Raw genomic sequence first — 14,911 nt, 5'->3', positions numbered from 1 at the left:
GAGGTGTACTGTTTTCCCTCCTTGTAAATCTCACATTTGATGATGGACCACAGGTTCTCAATGGGGTTCAGATCAGGTGAACAAGGTGGCCATGTCATTAGTTTTTCTTCTTTTATACCCTTTCTTGCCAGCCACGCTGTGGAGTACTTGGACGCGTGTGATGGAGCATTGTCCTGCATGAAAATCATGTTTTTCTTGAAGGATGCAGACTTCTTCCTGTACCACTGCTTGAAGAAGGTGTCTTCCAGAAACTGGCAGTAGGACTGGGAGTTGAGCTTGACTCCATCCTCAACCCGAAAAGGCCCCACAAGCTCATCTTTGATGATACCAGCCCAAACCAGTACTCCACCTCCACCTTGCTGGCGTCTGAGTCGGACTGGAGCTCTCTGCCCTTTACCAATCCAGCCACGGGCCCATCCATCTGGCCCATCAAGACTCACTCTCATTTCATCAGTCCATAAAACCTTAGAAAAATCAGTCTTGAGATATTTCTTGGCCCAGTCTTGACGTTTCAGCTTGTGTGTCTTGTTCAGTGGTGGTCGTCTTTCAGCCTTTCTTACCTTGGCCATGTCTCTGAGTATTGCACACCTTGTGCTTTTGGGCACTCCAGTGATGTTGCAGCTCTGAAATATGGCCAAACTGGTGACAAGTGGCATCTTGGCAGCTGCACGCTTGACTTTTCTCAGTTCATGGGCAGTTATTTTGCGCCTTGGTTTTTCCACACGCTTCTTGCGACCCTGTTGACTATTTTGAATGAAACGCTTGATTGTTCGATGATCACGCTTCAGAAGCTTTGCAATTTTGAGACTGCTGCATCCCTCTGCAAGATATCTCACTATTTTTGACTTTTCTGAGCCTGTCAAGTCCTTCTTTTGACCCATTTTGCCAAAGGAAAGGAAGTTGCCTAATAATTATGCACACCTGATATAGGGTGTTGATGTCATTAGACCACACCCCTTCTCATTACAGAGATGCACATCACCTAATATGCTTAATTGGTAGTAGGCTTTCGAGCCTATACAGCTTGGAGTAAGACAACATGCATGCAGAGGATGATGTGGACAAAATACTCATTTGCCTAATAATTCTGCACTCCCTGTACAGCTTGGAGTAAGACAACATGCATGAAGAGGATGATGTGGACAAAATACTCATTTGCCTAATAATTCTGCACTCCCTGTATAATCGGGCCATCTGGAAACTCCTTTCAGATTACACTATCTCTGATGTTATTGTTTTTCTGGTGCTACTTGGTCAGCATGGTGGTGTGGTGGTTGTAGCAGATTGGTGACCTCTTGCTGGGATAGGCTCCAGCTCCTCCATGACCCTGATAAGGGTAAGTGGAATAGAATGGAAGGATTTTTATGTTAAAAGTAATCAACATGTTTTCTTTAGCCTTTTTGCAAAAGGCAAATGTATACCATTCAGACAGAAGACCTTTGTTGATTTGAGAAGGAATAACCCTTGTGGGATATTAGTCATCACATTTAATTTCAGTCAGAAGGTGGCGCTACAAGACAACATAACGGATTAGCTGCATTTCTAAGGTTCATGAGGGTGGCGTGAATGCATATATTGTGCAATGTTACAATGCCACCATTAATAAAGCTATTAAATCTTACAATTAGCATCAGGTATTATACTGCATAGTGGCTGTGTGGGTGATTACCTTTGTCACTGCAGACTGTGGTCTAAAGTCTTTTAAATCTGCAGAACATTTCAGCCAGTTATTTTAAACTATACTGCCCTCTTGCAAAGTCCAAATGGTCAGTTCTGTGGCATTCAAGGAGACGAGGGATTGAAGATGTTTTTTTAAGCCCTTCAGTCTCAGATGCCGTCTGATGGTTACAGGGCTGCAGTCGGCACCAGTAATGGACTTAATTTGGGTCGAGGATCGTGCAGTGTCTTGACAGACAGCCAACTGGATCCTCTCGCTCAGTGCTGGTGAAATATTTTTGGGTCTTTCACCTGACTTTTTTGTTCCATAACTTTTAGCATCATTTAAGAAATTCCAAATTACTGTTTATGTCATTCAACAACCTGACCATATTCAAAACAGGAATGCTTTTTGCATTTGCCATCAGAACATCATGGCAGTGTGACTGCCTGACAGAAAATGTCAATGAACCCTCATTTTTGCACACGTTTAGCCTTTTAAAGGCATGTGGTCCTAAACCTTTGATCAGCTGTAAAATGGCCTGTTTCAGTTTAAGCATTGTTTTTGATGAATTGCATTCTCAAAAAAATGTTTTGTCTCACTCCCATTTCTTGTTGTTGCATGTTGAAGCTCTACTTGGAAACTTGTTAAGATCCCACCATGCAAAATATGATTTTCTGCCATTTTTCAAATGGCCTTAAACTTTTGATCGGGATTGTATATGAGATCTTGTGCACTTATCTACTAACCAGAGGATTTTCCCTGTGGCCTCAAATCTGCCAGTTACCCAGCAGGTTCCTGCAGAACGCAATGAACTCTCAGCTGCCACACCATAATGGAACCTTACATGCATCAGGGAGAAAAAAGAGCCAATAGATGCAAGCAGTCAGGCAGAAAGTTTAACTGTGAGAGACCAATTATGGTTGATCCACAGAAACATTTATACTACACAGATTTCACAGGTACAAACACAGAAAGAAAAATCAACCAAAACCCTAGCAAGGTGTCACGGATAAAGAACATATCTAATCCAATTCATGCTGCTCTGAAGAACTGCCAGGTAATTTAATATGCTGTAGAGAGGTCTGAAGCCATTATGTGGAGGTGAGATAATAAAGTCAAGAAAACAAGAAAAGGGGCATTAGTAGGAAAAGATGGGGGCATGGACTATCACCGGTGAGGCTCGGGGGTGTGAAATTTATGGTTTTCAGGGTTTTTATCAGGTGTTATCGTTATTTTTTAATAGTTTTTATCGTTAACTCTGTTTTTGTTATATTTATCCGTACAGGGTTAGAGCAGAGGACGCAGAGGTCACCAACTTCTTGCAGAGTCAGGTCCATAAAGCCATGGATAAGTGCACAGAGTCCTGATAGAACCCCCCCTTTTGAGATGAATTAGAGCGGAAACTGCTAGTCAGGCTTTCCGGTCTGGAAAACTTAACTGAAAGACAACCACATGGGTGACTTAACAAAACCTCTAAACCAAGAACACCGACTGTACCCGGATTCCGGTTTTCATGTTCAGAACCACCCAGTGAGTGACAGCACATAAAGAAGCTGATGCAGGTACACTCATGACATGCCCACAGTCTTTTTGAAAGTTAAAAATATACGTTATTATGCTCAGCAGCGTGAGAAAAATGTTTATCTGTTTTAATGTGCTGAGACCTAACTGTTGTTGCTCCCTAACAAAGTCAAAAAAGGCACTCCTCACCGAGAGGAAGTGGTAACAGTGCCCTTGTTGTACCACATGCAGATGATAACCATGAAAGTATTCTCACACTATGTGTTACACATCAGTTAAATATAGACATACACTTTTATTTTCTCTACTTCCTTGGTTTTGTTTCAGTTTTACGATTGGGTTTTTAGGTAGCCTTCTGTTTGAATCAGTTTAGATTTTATTAGCTGTGCCAACTTTCTGTGCAGTGTTGCTGACTGACGCTTGTGGGTTGTTGTTTTTTTTTATAATTTACCAACTGGTAATAGCAGTTTTAATTTTTTGGGACAGGATGGTTGGGTAGCAAAAACAACATCAAGGGTAAGTGAAAGGTAGGAAGTCAGCGAGTAGCAGGGAAGGGATAAAAATATGCCATGACCTTTTTTAAATACGACTTAGAAAATATCAGAAGTTATGTTACTGTGAGAAAAATAACATCAAATCAAAATGCTCAAATCTAATTCCCTAATACAGACAGAGCCAGACCAACTATACTGGGAGACTATGACTGGTTATGCACTTAGAAACTCAAACAACCACCTGACAGACCTGAAGGAGAGCGTGGAAAAACACTGTATCCTTACACTGTGATAGAGGAAGTCAGCTGACATGACACAGTCGGTATCAGACTCATGCCTACAAAATATCAGATGACAGTGGTGGTGTCATGTCTTTATTTGATTACAGTGCTTACTTACAAGTTTTGGAGACGCACAATTATTTTTATCAGTTTTTATTCAGCTGTAAAGCTACAACTGATGACATTTAGTCAACACAGGAAATCGTCAGCAATATTTTAATTGTGCAGGTTGCACAGTAAAAAGGGATGTGGCTAGGGTTTAGTTCTTGCACGTGTTGCCTTCTGGTAATGGAGTTGGTAACTGAGCTATAGTCATGAAGAACTAAATGCTAAAATCTTAATAATGAAGGCAAACAGGCCACCATCGATGCCCATGCAGCACAGATAACACACTGGCTTCCATCTTTGGGTCAGCCCCATTTTTTCTTTTTGTTCAATTTAGCCATATTTATACATTAAATCATTTGTAAAGGATTATTGGACACAAACACGGAAATTAAGGGTGAGTCCCACACAACCCCAAATATACACAGTCCTATTAATTATTATTTCGAAATCAGCCATTTTAAGAGGACAGCACACTTGGTTTTAGTTTCAGCGTTGCGCCTTTGCGTGTGATGCCTTTGGGTGGTAACCCCTGTCAAACCAGTTTGACGGGGAAACAAACAACCGCACCGCCTACTCAAACTGTCGAGTGTTCGTCGTGCTTTTTTTTTTTTAACGCCCTTCGTTTTTCTCACTCTTACAAACTAAAACCAAATGTTCAAAAAAAAAAAAAGACAAACAACAAGAAATAATAAAATAAAATAAAGGAGATACTTAAAAAGTGAAAGAGTGATTATTTTCATATTTTGTTCTCTCAACAAGACAAACTAAAGATTTCGAGGTCCAACTGTCAAAATTGTGCATTTAATATTTTAAAATTAGGCCTGTGGTGGAAATAAACTTATTGTCAAATCCTGAGAAGCCGAATCTAAATAATGGAGTATCCCTGAAAAGGCAGGTATGCTGGAGCAAACTACAAACTAAAACACGTCAGGTGGGCGGAACAAAAATGTCACCTGAACCTCCAAAGGTGACGTGATTGGCAGGGAGCGCTATCAGTCAACCGGAGGCAGCGAGCGCAACATTGTTCGCAGACTGTCGGGTTTCGATGCAAATGTTGTTTTCTCATTTTTCTTATAAAGGAAATAAGTAGATACTGAAGAGTCAGTGGGTTTTAGGTTGAAGCAATTAAGTGTTTGCCATGGAGAAGAAGAACTTTTCCTTGACGCTTCTGTGTCTGAGTGAGTATCTTTTTAAATAAACGCTTCTTTTTCTGCGCCTCATCTAGCTGCCACACCTGTTTGCGCACCGTCAGGATCGCCGTCTAAAAAGGGAGCAGGCCCGAGAAGCCTGATTAGAAGGCATTCTTATTTTTAAATGGCTTTTAAAGTACCATATTCCAGTGTAAGCAAATGAAGTAGTGATAAAAGTCATGAAAACAATTATTTAATGGCAGGCTTTTTGAAAAGTAAGAACCGATTGTTTTTCGCCGTTTATCTTTTGTACACGGAACTTGCTCCAAAATTGAGCTGACACTCAGTGGATGGCTGTAACAGACCTTCGTTTGTTTGTTTGTTTGTTTGTTTTTTAAATATAATCAAATAATGATCACAAGTTCCTTTTTCAAGCTTGGTTTATTTAGTAGGTGGGTGTGGGGGTGGAGCAGTGAGTTACTGGTCAACTTTGATTTTCTGCTGCTGAACCATTATTAGCGAAGAATCCATGAAGACAAATGATTCAATATCAGAATGTTGTGTTTTTATACATACAGGATAGCTGAGAGTGCTTTATATGGGTCTGTCTGATTTGTTTGTATGTCCATCACAGTGCTGTCAGGTGTCGGTGCCGTTACTGTTACCATCCCCCAAAGTCAGTATGAGTATGCCAGAGGGGACAACATCACACTGCCCTGCTCCTTTATAACTACAGCTTCGATAACCTCCCAGACACAAGTCGTCATCACTTGGTCTTCTTTGACTCAGCAAACTATCATTGAAGAGGTTGGCATCTACCTATCTTTATGAATCTTTCCAAATAAATATAAAAGTCATGAGATGCAAACATGTCCTTGTGAGTTTTATTATTCCACTAATCGTGTCATTTTCTAACAGACAGTGATCGCCACGTACTATCACAGCGCTAGCCCAACTACTGACATAGACACTGACTATGAAAGTCGGTTGTCCCTGGATGTAGATGTCACTCAGGGAAAGGCTAACCTGAAGCTTTCCTCCATCTCACTAGCTGACAATAAAAATTTTGAGTGTCGTGTGCAGATCCCAGGTGACAAGAAGGGCAAACAAACTGCCATCACAAACTTGGTGGTTCTAGGTAATATGTCAGCTGTCGTTTCTGCCTTTATACATTATACGATGTTACACTCTGATGTTTAACCTTTATATGTTCTAAAATGTTGGTTATTCCTAATGCAATGAATTATTAACGACAGTGTCTGTGCATGTTTCAACACTTACTGTATCCTGTATATGCATATTTTGAAAGGTCATAATGATTGTGGGCTTGCTCCTGCTGTTCAGAGATATCACTGTTAATGGCTGAATCCATCTGCTATACGTCAGCCCTGTTCGGGATGTGGCTTGCCTTGTATTCCATTACTAAAGTAATCACACTACATTTATATTTGTCTTCTTTAGTGGCTCCCTCTACACCTGGTTGTAAGCAACAGGGAACAGCACAGTACGGCCAAGATATCACATTAACCTGTGCATCTGCAGAAGGATCTCCAACGCCCATTTATAGCTGGAAACGTTTTAATGTGCAGAATCAGTCTGTTCCTCAAGACTCCAGAACCACTGACAGTAAGTGATATTCTGATTCTTTCAAATCTATGTCCCATATCAGAACATAAAGTTTTACTAATCTTTGCTTGAAAGAACAAATGTGGACATGATCAGAGAGACGCTACGCTTGGTGTACAAGTGAGCTTTTGCTACACAGCCACTGTTTGGTATTTAATATTGACGCATATTAAACATGATGAAAGTGAGCAGGAGGTGTAACCTGAATGACATTCTAAAGATGAAAAACCACAGGAGATTCAGAATTGTCTCAACAATGGCTGGTATTTAGTCTCTGCTGCAGTTTGGTCTCACTAATGAGGTGACACTTAAATATTTGTAAAAATATTAAATTCAGCTCTGTTTTAGTTTGCTAAAAATAGTTTTATTAGTGAATCAATGCTGAGTGTCTATTTTATTTTAAAAAAATTTAAGGAGAAGTGGCAGAGACACAGAGGCCAAGAATGATATCAGTCAGATGTACGGTTTCATTCTTCTCTATCGCATCCCGTATTTATCTATTTACTCGGCATACTTACTTTACTCAGCATACTGTTCAGAATGGCCAAAGATAGAGGTCATATATTTTTCAGTATATGTGACTAATTCTTTGTGTTTCAGAGGACGGCATCCTGTCTCTGTATAATATCTCCAAAGATACATCAGGATACTACGTCTGCACCTCACAGAACAAGATCCGTTCTGCTACTTGCAACCTCACCCTCTCGGTCATGCCACGTAAGAGAAACATTTTTATTTATTTTCTTTCAATAAATAAATCTTTACTGAAAATTATTTTGATGCAAACCTCTGTATTGTTCCTGCACTTAACCTGTCTGTTCTCAACCCTGCAGCATCCATGAACATTGCTTCCACTGCAGGAATAATTGCTGCAGTTGCTGCTGCCTTGGTTATACTCATCATCGTCATCTGTTGCTGCTGTTGCCGAAAGAAGAACAAAGATGAGGAATACGCTATGGGGTAATGTTCCTCTTTATTATAGATACAAGCAATTAACACAGAGACGCTCGTACTGAGTGAATGGGATGTTTTCTGCGCAGTATTCTTTTGGAATAAATCTTTTTAAGTGATTAAAAAAATGATAAAATTTGTACATATTGTGTTTGAGGTTCCATATGGCTGTAATCAATGGAAGTGGCCATTCCTGCTGAGCATGCAAAAGACAAAAAAGGAATTTTGTTGGTTTAAAAAGCAAAGTCACTTTGTTTTTTAAAATCCACTTCATAATAAATTAATGGTGACAGGAACAGATGCTAACAAAGGAGATGGTGCAAAAGAAATCAGCTGAATAAACCACATCGGTTCTCCCAATAATTTCTCCACTCTTGATGTCTGTTGTTTCTACTTTCTAGAGTTCGTGAGGGGGATGAGTACCACGACAATGAGCCGGATAGAAACGGTGAGGTTCGACGTGTTGAAGGGCAGGGGAAGGACAGTTATGAGGACTCCAGTGTAAAGAGGACTGAACGCAATGAGGAAAAGAGTCAACCAGATCGCCGCGATTATGACGACCGCCGCAGCGACTACAATGATCGGCGGAGCGACGACTATGACGACCGCCGCAGCGACTATGACGACCGCCGCAGCGACTATGACGACCGCCGCCGCGACTATGACGACCGCCGCCGCGACTATGACGATCGGCGCCGCGACTATGATGACCGGCGAAGCGACTACGACGATCGACGCAGCGACTACAGTGACCGTCGTGAGCGCTATGATGACGATCGCCGTTATCAAGATCGTCGCCGTGATGACAACCGCTATGATGATCGTGACCGTGATAGACCACCAGTGCCCAACAGTAAGCCCCCAAGGAGGGACTACAATGACTAAAACCTCCAACCTGTAGCAAAGCACCAGCTTTGTTACATGAGAGGGGGACCTAGCTATATCAAAATGGACCCCCCATGAAACAGCAAAATTAGGGCTGAAAGAGTAATCTGTTCGGAAGGAATAGTTTTAGATCCTTTTGAGTAGGGACAGAGATTTGTGGGGTTAATCTTTAAAAAGTTTGAACACTGCCCAGGAAAAGATTTGTATGCAAACGTCCTATTCTACGAATATAGAGAACTGGACAAACATTTGACAGAGCGCCTGCTAAATGTATGTTTTAGAGGTTCCGATTTTCTGAATTTTTGTCTTAAGTAACTTATAACGTTAGGATAAAGACTAGATAAGCAGCTTATTCTCCTGATTAAGATTCTGAGCAGGCGTGGTGATTTATGCACACATTCGCTCACAGTATACAAGCGTTGACTAAATTTTTGTTGTACAGTAAGAGAACAGTTAAGTGGCTGTGTCTCTTTGTACTGCTAGTTTTATGTAGGCATTTTTTGTAAATAAATAATTTTGTTCTATCACAGTTGTTAAAATCTAACATGTTTTAAGTCATTCTCTCTGATATGAGTGACATGTGTCATGTTTTCCTGTGAATTGTGTGCGAGTGTGACGCTGGTCTGGTCACATTCTGAAGTGAATCATGGCTCAACACACAAACACAGAGGCACAACAGATATGTTTTATTGAAGCTGTTTTTTTACTTTTGTTTTTGGGCATTTTCTCTCTCTTGGTGTTTTCTTTATTTAACATCCTTCTACGTTGGTATTACTGGTAGTAGTCACAGCAAAAACTCTTCAGCTTTTGTTGCATATACGTACATACATATGTATGTGTGTATATGTAACAAAAACTGGCACTAGAAGATTGATGACTTCTTTTTGTTTTTTCTCCATCAAATTCAAATATTGTTTTTGTACACTGAATATATACTTAGATGCTGTTTTGTACATTTTGCATTGATGATGTTATGACTTTTACTGAGAATCATCAAATTCTTATGAAATATGCTGTTTATATACGATAAATAAAGTTGACAAGGCTTGGCTTTCGACATGTGACTCCAGAGCTCAGTTGCTTAATGTTGAGTTCCATATATGCTTTTAACAACTAAACCCCTTAATTATATCTGTGTGGTCATTACATAATTGGCTGATTATGCAACTGCATTACTGAGCAGGTTTTCAAATGATGTGGTCATGCCGCCTATGTCGATTTAAATTTTAGTGTGTTACATTTTACACATGTATTTGATGACTAGTTGAAAAGCATATGGATGTAAATAATGCAACATAGTTTAGACAGCGCCACAGCTGAACTCTAATACTACGAAAAGGACTAGGAGAAAACACAAGGTGATAACTTAGAAAGCAAAACTCTAGTAACATAAACATTAAAGAAGGTGTATTCATCAAGTCAGTGGTGTAAAACAAGTATGGCTGTGTGTTAAGTCTATATGGAAAGCAAGAGAAGTAGAAAAACACTAAACCCCAGTGTGATTCATCCAGGTAATCGCATTTAGGTCAGTACCTGCACTGCAACTGAAAAGAAAAACAGAGACATCTAGTGCTCGGATTACTCCGGCAGAGATCACAACAGCGAACGCAGTTTTTCTTTCTATTTACAGTGAAGGAGTCACACATCGAGTCTTCATATTTGAATAGCTGGAGCACAGAATGTGGACAAGTTTGTCTTTGATAAAAGCTTAAGTATAACTAAAAATGACATGAACTCTCACTGCTGTCACAGAGCAAATGAAGTTGGAGTGTGGGCCACAAAAAAACAGAATAACTCAAGTGTAATTTCTCTCCTTGCAATGCAGGAAGGACAAAGTCATGTGCCTTTGAATTAGGGTAATCGTTTTTGGGGATGGACCCACAAAGGTGTGTACCTGGAAATACTACACCCTGGCACCTTTGCTCAGGAGCTGAATCATCTGCTCTATGTGGAACTGAACAAATTCACTAAATGTGTCTCATATCTCCTTGTTCTCAGAATAACTTTAGACTTTAATAAACACATCAAGGACTCACACTTACCACAGCAGATTTATTTTAAATGTATCAATTTTAGTTTAATTAAACCAGCTGAAATGTATTATTCTATTAAAGCAGCTTATACTGCTTTAATGCTACACACACATACAATGTAAGTGGCACTGATATTGCTTTAATTGTAAAAATCAAGAAGCAAGTTTTTCAGGCAACATTTTCAATCTATTTGACATGTGTCGAAATTCTTTTTTTGAGAGAAGACAAATACGCTCAAATTATATGTTTCCAAAATGTATTATTAAACAATTAGAATTTCTAAATAGTTTTACTCTCTAAAAGCTGTGGGAAGTCCTTAGATCCTATGTCAGTTTCATCTACTGCACCTTTCAGACATCCTCCTGTAATGGGAAATGATTCTTCCCACTTCACCATGGCATCTGTAGAGGCAGAGAGAGAATTTATAGCTTGTTTTACAGTTAGCGGAGTAAGCCTTATTTTCCCTCTATCATTGTGTGCAGTAAAGTATAAATCACAAATGAGTGATACAAATTATGAGATAAATATAAAAAGGAAAATAGTGAGGTATAGAAGCCCTAGAGACAAAAAATAAATTCTAACACATGACGGTTTGTGGTATGTATGTTACAGTGTGTTTTTATCACAGAACCACTTTTGTTGTTGTCAGTGGTACCCTCATCCTATATGTAAGTCTTCATATCTGTAGCTGTGTAACTGGTGTTCGAGACAGTGCACATATGGTTTGTATTAGAATATGCTTTTAGAAATAGTGACCTTCTGAGCATACTCCAGGCACGCACCTTAGTAGTGAGGTCGGAGGACGCCGGGAGCGTGTACCCAAGTGGAGGCTGAAGTGGGTGGAAGCGGAGAAATCTTCTGTGTGTGGTGTGCGTCATTGCTGCAGGGAAGTTGATGGAAGTTATTGATTTACCTGTTCTTTTCCTGATCATATGCCTCTTTTTTTAATATTTAAGAGTTGTAAGTGTGTTGTTTATAGGGTGATGCAGACTACGTTGTTTTCCACATTGCAATTAATTATGACACTTTACCCTGTATCTGAGGTTTAGTTCTCTTTATGTAGACTTTGTGTAGTCTTTAACCGTTATACCGATTAGATGATAGAAACTTAGTTTAACTTGTCTGTGGCTTGTATGTAATGTTTGTATCAGGTGGAAACTAGTGGCAAACTAGACAACATATTTGTGGAGGGGGCATGTGAGGGCATGTCTATCTCGCTTATGGCCTGTATAGCCACTAGATGACACTGTTGATTATATTTAAATATGAATGCCTTAAATTCCTATATTGCTAGGAAATTTGGTTTGAAGACAAATCTCTAGATTAATACTTATTTAGGATCTGTTAACAGCTTAAGTAACTTAGGATATTATATTCATATTTATCTGTATATTGTGTTCTGTTAATGTAGTTGCTATTTCATTGTTCATTTACTTTCAGACCATACTCACACTGTCATTCCTACTGGTGCTACTGGTACAAATGCAGTCTAATTCTCAGACTGCATTTGAGGGGACAAAATTACACCATTTAAGAGATCCACTTTACATACAGTCCTACCTGCTAACACTGTTCAATCATTTGTGAGCATGTTTAATTTTATTCAGGGAGATTTTAGAAGCAAAATTTTAAATGTTAAACAGATTTCTGTTAGGAGTCACAGTTTATTTTTACATTCATAACACTAAATATCATACATAAAGACTAGGGTAGCAGCACAAAACCAGATGTTTATCAGCTGATAAAAGAGCTACACGACCAGTGTTACTGACGTTTTTAACCACGGGTGGAAGAGGTTGGCTTATTACCAACTGGGACTTTTCTCTTTGTTTTTCCTTGCCATGGTTCAGAGTCATGGGGTAGCTAAACACAGCAGAGCAGGGAGGAAAAGTGTGCCTGAATGAGAGGAGCACTAGTCATACTACACCAACTAAATAAAAAATTAGATGATAGAAAAGTTTCAGCTTTTTCACTATCTACTACAGAATTTTATCATTTTTATATAGGTAGATAATGTATAGTTAAAATTCTGTAGACTGAAGGAAAGCTGACTTTATTTGTTCCGGACTACTTAAGATCAAAGTGGGTTGCTAGCGGTTGCCAAACATTAGGAAACAGTTGCAAAATTCACCTTGAGGATTTTGTAATATGTTTTTGCTCCAGAAGTGGTCGCTTGTCTGAAAGGCATGCGTTTCATTACACACAGTTATGTACACAGTGCTGAAACAGGTTGTTAAACTGAGATTGTATTAACAGTTATGTTTGTGGAAGCTGCCCTGCTCACCTTTTTGTGTTAATGACTGGGGAGGACGGAAGGAGAGAATATAGCATGGATTCCAAAATGTCTCTCTTTAACAATGATAAACTCTTAACTTGGGTTTTAATGCTTGTTGGTCCACCGAGCTGCAGTCAACTGTTTTTTGCTTTAGTCATGTGTCAACTACTAACACTTAGACAGACATAAAAGAAATACAGAAGCATACAAGCGATGGCAAAACAAGCGTGAAATGATCTTGAAATGTGGGTACGTGTGTGTAGATATGTGTAGGTGTGTGTGCACATGTGTGCATTTCTGTGCCTGTGTCCATTTGTGTCTGAGTACAAGGGTGAAATGAAAGAGGACTTGTTATTTTTACAAAATCTTGCAGCAGGGTACAACTACACACATAAAATCTTCTGGTGCCACTTTATTTACTGTTACCATCATCATCAATAATGATTACCACCAAATATTAAACAAAATGTGTGTATCACCATCTGAATATAAATACACACGAAGAGTTACAGACTCCTCCAGGTGAATATGCATTCTCTGGAGTAGAATGCATATCCATTCTCTGCATAGGTGTTTTATATGATGCTGTCTTCATTAGATTTTTATTATTTTATTTTTTACGGCCCCGTTACAGCCTTTTTTGTTATTGAGTTTTTTTGTTTTATTTTGTGTCATGGACTTCCCTTGTGTCCATTGTGTCGTGTCTAGTCATTCCTTGTCTCTATGTTCATGTGTTTTCTGTTTTACTTTTACAGTCTGTCCTTCCGTTTTGCTCGTCTGATCAGTCACAGCTGTGTTCCCCTCCTGTCTACTATCTCTCTTCATTACCCTTTTGTGTGTATATATGGTGTGTGTTTCCCTCCTTTCCTTGTTGGACTGTCTGCATCTCTTCCTCCATGTTGCCTTTGTGTTTTCTCCATCAGTTTACCCCATGTTTCCTGGTTTCTCATTCCTTGCTTCTGGTCTCCATTCTCAGGTTATGTGTTATGCTTAGTTTTCCCCAGTCTAGGTTTGTGTTAGTTTTCTCACACCCTCCTGTTTACAGTGTTTTGCAGCCAGAAATAAAGGCTAACTTTCTGTTATCATCCACCCCTCATCTCTGCGCCTGCATTTGGGTCCACAATCTTCTCATGCCATGCCGCTGCTCCGACAGACGTGACATTTTGGAAGGACTCATCTGCTAGTTGGTTTTATGATTTAGGAATCTTACACAAGTATGTATAAATAAATTTATTAATAAAGTTACTATTACTGTTTCATTGGACTCTGTCCTTACTGTCCCTCTTTTAGCTGGGATGACTAACTGGTTACTTTAAATATGCATGAGTAATATACAGTGTATGTATATTGTTTTTGTGTATGTGCAATACTATTTAGAAATGCAAGAAAAACAGCGTACTCTGCACTCTTTTGATTCAGCAGCAGGTACGGTGGATGTTCTGATGATATCATTCTTTTTAGGCCACAGGACAGACCTGAACACACTGACTAATGGTTGATGTTTAACTATATTTACTTTAAAGGTTCAGAGCTCTTATGTACACCTTTTATATTTGAAAAACAAAAACAGAACAGCGCTGACTGATGTAATTACGCTCTCTGCACTTGCAGCAGTAGGCCTACTCTCACATCTTATTTTCAGCGCCAGTGTTCCACTGTATTGTAATCATTTTCATACCTTTTAAAAAATAGATCTCTATGACCCATTTGTCTGGTACTGTCCTTGAATCCTTGACCGGAGTAGGAGGTACAGACGTTATGTATATTGTGTGTCACAAGGGACGAAGAGTCAAGTGATCATCAAACACCCACTTTTATGCACACGGACCCTGAAGCAGAAAGCCTGAGTTAACAAAGTAAACTTATAAAGCAACTTCGCATCATCCCTCACACGGATTTTGAGTTTGGATGTGTGTGAGGAGCAGCTCAGCTTCCACCTTTGGGTTT

At 39.5% G+C, this 14,911-nt stretch overlaps 1 protein-coding gene across 1 annotated transcript; it reads left to right on the top strand.

The window, feature by feature from the left end:
- The first annotated feature begins 5,066 nt into the window (after positions 1-5,066).
- Positions 5,067-10,813, top strand: LOC146393946 (cell surface A33 antigen-like). The gene is made up of 7 exons (XM_084924363.1): positions 5,067-5,242; positions 5,829-6,001; positions 6,113-6,332; positions 6,656-6,820; positions 7,421-7,537; positions 7,654-7,780; positions 8,173-10,813. Exons 1-7 carry the CDS (start codon positions 5,203-5,205, stop codon positions 8,654-8,656), a joined length of 1,326 nt encoding a protein of 441 aa, XP_084780489.1. The 5' UTR covers positions 5,067-5,202; the 3' UTR covers positions 8,657-10,813.
- Positions 10,814-14,911: the final 4,098 nt, after the last annotated feature.

The sequence above is a fragment of the Perissodus microlepis genome, chromosome 1 (genome assembly GCF_051167445.1).
Source record: "Perissodus microlepis isolate ML-2025 ecotype Zambia chromosome 1, ASM5116744v1, whole genome shotgun sequence".
Lineage (NCBI taxonomy): Eukaryota > Metazoa > Chordata > Actinopteri > Cichliformes > Cichlidae > Perissodus > Perissodus microlepis.
Note: the sequence above shows the minus strand (reverse complement) of the source record. Positions and strands in the feature narration are given on the sequence as shown.

Bases quoted from the DNA above. Each gene is read 5' to 3' on its own strand.
- LOC146393946 (XM_084924363.1), top strand. From the start codon at position 5,203: ATGGAGAAGAAGAACTTTTCCTTGACGCTTCTGTGTCTGA. The intron at 6,821-7,420 runs GTAAGTGATATT...TTTGTGTTTCAG, and splicing joins AGACTCCAGAACCACTGACA to AGGACGGCATCCTGTCTCTG. The intron at 7,781-8,172 runs GTAATGTTCCTC...TCTACTTTCTAG, and splicing joins GATGAGGAATACGCTATGGG to AGTTCGTGAGGGGGATGAGT.